The sequence below is a fragment of the Microtus pennsylvanicus genome, chromosome 10, assembly GCF_037038515.1.
Source record: "Microtus pennsylvanicus isolate mMicPen1 chromosome 10, mMicPen1.hap1, whole genome shotgun sequence".
Taxonomy (NCBI): Eukaryota; Metazoa; Chordata; class Mammalia; order Rodentia; family Cricetidae; genus Microtus; species Microtus pennsylvanicus.
In genome coordinates this window covers 84716984-84721449 of record NC_134588.1, presented here as the reverse complement: position 1 = coordinate 84721449, position 4466 = coordinate 84716984, and the positions used below count along the sequence as shown (strand labels likewise).

Sequence of the window (4466 nt, the reverse complement as noted above, 5' to 3'; positions counted from 1 at the left end):
ACAGCAAATGAACCTGAAAGCTGCTTTAAAATTCGCATTTAATCTGCAAACTTACTCACTTTTAAATCGTTAAAGTCACACTTATTTATTCATGGTGTGGACGGACGCACGTGAGTACACACGTGTGTTGTGCATGCGTGTGTGTTTGTGCAGGCACATGGTGCATGTGTGGAGATCAGAAAACCACTTTCAAGTATTGATTTTCTCTTTCTATCCTGTGGGATCTGGGGGACTGATGGAGCCTGGGCCTCCAGGCATGGCAGCAAGTATCTCTACCTTGTGGACTGTCTCACCAGCCCTGCAGCTTGATTCTTTTTGGCAGTACAATACAGTGATGGGAATAGGAGAGCTGAGGGTCTTAGATCTGTACTTTGTCATGATGACTTAAAACAAACAAACAAAAACCTCGAAATTGGTCTGCTGTAAGGACTTGTTTGAACACACAGCCAGAAATCAACAGAAGGTTCACAACTTACCCTATGATATAGATATGTATAACTGCATCTCAAGATGAAAAGAAACTAATTGAAATAATTGGACCTTTTTTTTATTGCTCTGCTTTTAAAATACTTTGTTAGTCTCATCCCGTCTGTGGGATCACTTAGTTTGTGTATGAGCTTAGTGATTTTAGTGCACATACTAATTTATTAGATTAGCTTTACTCGTTTGGAAATATTGTTGTTAGTGTTGAAGTTGGGAGGAAGTGGGGAGAATGGGGTGCACCTGAGAAGTGTTAGGGGAAGAAGAAGGGATGGATATGATTAATATATATTATATACATCTACAAAATTCTCAAAGAAAAGTATATTAAAATAGCTATCATTTCTAAAAAAATTTATTAAAATATATAGGAAAGGTTTCTTCATAATAACTAAAAATGTCCAGTTATAATATGTACTATGCTAGAATCATACTTATTTTGCAATACTTTCAGAAGGAATGACAATTTCAGATTAGGTACAGGAAAGAAATGGTAACATTTTAAATACTTGGTATTTCCGTTGGTTCCTTGTGTTCTGCAATTGGAAGAGAAGCTCACACGTGTAATTTTTTGGCTATTTCAGATCTGTGTTGAAGGCTTTTTTTGCCATTAGAAATTGTGATTCTCTACGGGACCTTTTCAGCTTTGCCCGGCGATTTTGGAACCAAATCTAAAATCAAGGGAAGATAAAAATAGTTCTCAGACACATTGCTGTATTACCATCACAGGCAGTAACTGTGCTTGCAAATTACCTGGATTCTGTCTTCCTCTAGGTTCAGCTTCCGAGCTAAGTCTTCTCTGATGTCAATGCCAGGATAGCAGTTCACTCTGAAGACATCTTCCAATACTTCAACCTAGGATAAGGAAGGGATTCTTTAACGGGGAAACAGTCCATATGGCACCAGAACTGGGCTTTCCTCTGTGCAGACAAAAACAACGCTCTTAAACTCGGGCAGTTAACTTGAATGCATTTTTTAAAATTTGAAAACCCAGAGACTGTTACAATTGTTTCACTGATGACCTCCGGCACCGGGGTCCGGAAGTGAATGGCTGTTGCTCACCAGCGCAGCAGTTACAGCCGTGTGCTATCCCTGTTGGGTGAACAATCTTCCCACCTGACTTTGGGTAAAAGCAGTTCTTGGTCTTCGTCCTCTGTACCAACTCAGCTCCCTTTTCAAAGAGAGTGTTTCTGAGGCTGAAACATAATTTTCGTATTTCGAAGCCCTCTCTTCTGGCATTGGGTGATCCATGGGACAAGGACATGAGATCTCGCTGGGAAGATCCAGGGCATGTAGGCATGCGTTGCCACATTTCTCTAAAATCAGAAGAATAAACTCCATCTTAGATTGCCTGTGTTCCATAAATCTGGGAAAAGGTCATTTCAGTAACTTATTTTGAATTTTCCTAGAGAATTCTTCAGGATTTCACAAAAGAACAGCCTCTCCCATCACCCAAAAAAGGAGAGAGAGAGAGAGAGAGAGAGAGAGAGAGAGAGAGAGAGAGAGAGAGAGAGAGAGAGAGAGAGAGAGAGAGAAGAGAAAAGAAAGGAAAAAGGAAAGGAAGGTAGGAAGGAAGGAAGAAAAGAAACGAAACGAAACGAAACTCAGTGTGTGGTGACAGAGAACATGTTGGACTCTACCATTTCTTTTTCAGAGAGAAGAGAGTTAGATTGCCCGATGTGTCAAACATGCAGAGGGTCTTCTGAAGCAGATGTTAGCTCTTTCCACGAGTGAACTAACATCTCTTCCCATCTACGGCAGACACTCTATTCGCTTACGGTCCCGTAGGGGCTTTTTGTATTTATGGAACAGAAGGAAAACGTAGCTTCTAACTCTATATTGTGCGCAATAAAGGGCAAACTAAAAGGCAGATGAACTTAAAAATTAAGTTGTAGCATACCTGAATCGCCGCAGGTGTCTGCCCATGGTCTGTGGGGTCTTATTGACGGTACGCAATCTTTTTTCTTGTCCAGTCCTAAAATGCTCTCAATTGTGAAGGAGCAGGATGAGGGCTTGGTTTCCCTGAGCTGAGCACCTTCCCGAAGGCTGGGAGACATCCTCTTTTGGGTCTTGCAGAGCTGGAGGGCTCCTGCCCCACGTGTGCAGAGCTGGGCTCCTCTAGCAGTTCACCTTATAGCTTTGTTGACTTGGGGGCTGGGTTTTGAATGTCACTAATTAAAATCCTGTTTTAGAAAGTTTTAGCAATTCAATGAACAGTTGCCCAGCCAGCAGCTTAAGGAGTTAATTGTTTATTTGTTTGCAAGTCATTAGCTACTAATGGCTACACCAGGGGGCCACCTACGGGGACAAAAAGTGTTATCTCTCCTAAGCAGAATGCAGACTTAACTTTCTTGAAGGAAGTGATGCGCAAACGTAGCACCTCCCCTTTTATTTAAGATCACTAATGTATAAAATCAGGTTTTTATTCTGAAGTTGATATTTTCCAGGATTCTAGTTACCAAAATGTACAGGACAGAGAGAAGAGCAGTCAAGTAAACAATAATCTGATTTAGTGACGATTCTTCCAAAGAAACTGGAAAAAATATTAATAATCCCTTAATGCTATTACAGTAATTCTGATGAAAATGCTATGCTTGTTTTCCACATGCATATGTAATAGTGAGCACCGTCAGCGAAATCACAGTACTCTTTGGAGGGCAGCATACTGGAAAAGCCTGGCAGCGTTATTAACACAGAGTGTAATTGTCTTCCAAGTGCCTTGGATTAATTCATAGGAACAGTTGCACCATGTATTTTAAATAATTAATGGACTAATTCCTTTCTTTCATTCTTTCTTTTAAATGAGAGAGATACAAGCTTACATGAAGTTCATATGCTACAGAGAATATGTCAAAGAACATGGTTAACTATACCTTCTTCTTTTAAGACTGGGTCTTATACAGTTATGGAACCAACTCTATAGATCAGGCTGGCCTTAAATTTAGATATCTGCCTCCCTCTGCCTGGTGAACATTGGACTTAAAAGCGGAGGACACAGTGTGTGTCACACCGCTTGACTTAGGGCTTGTATGTGCAACTTGCTTTGGCCACTGGAAGGAATGTGAGCAAAGTTTCAAAATGTGTTAGCATGATTGCTTTGCCTTCCTGGGCTTCTGATAACACCATGACATCAGCCCCGGGGTAGCTACTGCCCTTCAGTCTTCAGCCTAAGCCCTAGAATAAACTGTAGATCAGACTCTAACCCTTCTTACAGTTTATAGTCAAGTCCGCTGAGTCCAGAAAGCTCAGTCAATGTAACAGTCCGGGCTGTCCTGGAACTCACTTTGTAGACCAGAGCTGAGGCTGGAGAAATGTCTCAGTGGTTGAGTGCACTGCCTGGATGCTCTTCTAGTGGTCCAGGGATCTTGGGGATCTGTCACCCTCACACAGACATACAAGCAGGCAGAATACCAATGCACATTATTATTATTATTATCATTATTATTATTATTTTAAACAAAGATCCACCTGTCTCTGCTTCTCAAGTGTTGGGATTAAAGGTGTGCATGATCATGCCCAGACTTGATCTATTTTTTTTTTTAAATTGATATATCTTTACTTGCAAGTGTTCAAGAGTCCTTGGTCTGGTTTGAAGTCTCTGGCTTCTGCTACACTCTCAATGCTGAACCCTCACTGGGACTCCTCTTGGATATCCTGTTGTTGCCCTGTGCAGCTTTGGTGGGGTGGATGTTGGGATGCATCTTTATTCGGTATGTATATATTTAGAACTGTAATATCCTCTAGGTGAATTGTTTCTTTAACGAGCAAGAAGTGATCCTCTTTGTCTGCTTTGACTAGTTTTGGCTTGGAGTCTGTTTTGTTGGCTATTAGAATGCTACACATCCTTGTCTGTGGGTCCTTTTACTTGGAATATCCTTTCCATCCTTTTATTCTAAGGCTGTGCCTATCTTTGATAATGAGATGTATTTCTTAGAAGTAGCAAAAAGATGGGTCCTACTTTATCATCCAACCTGTAGCATGATTAA

At 40.9% G+C, this 4466-nt stretch overlaps 1 protein-coding gene across 1 annotated transcript; it reads right to left on the bottom strand.

Moving 5' to 3' along the window:
• Window positions 1–946: 946 nt before the first annotated feature.
• Window positions 947–2537, bottom strand: Hesx1 (HESX homeobox 1). Its single transcript, XM_075987534.1, has 4 exons — window positions 2381–2537; window positions 1597–1796; window positions 1234–1335; window positions 947–1151 (listed from the first exon to the last, which is right to left on the bottom strand). Exons 1-4 carry the CDS (start codon window positions 2535–2537, stop codon window positions 1056–1058), a joined length of 555 nt encoding a protein of 184 aa, XP_075843649.1. The 3' UTR covers window positions 947–1055.
• Window positions 2538–4466: the final 1929 nt, after the last annotated feature.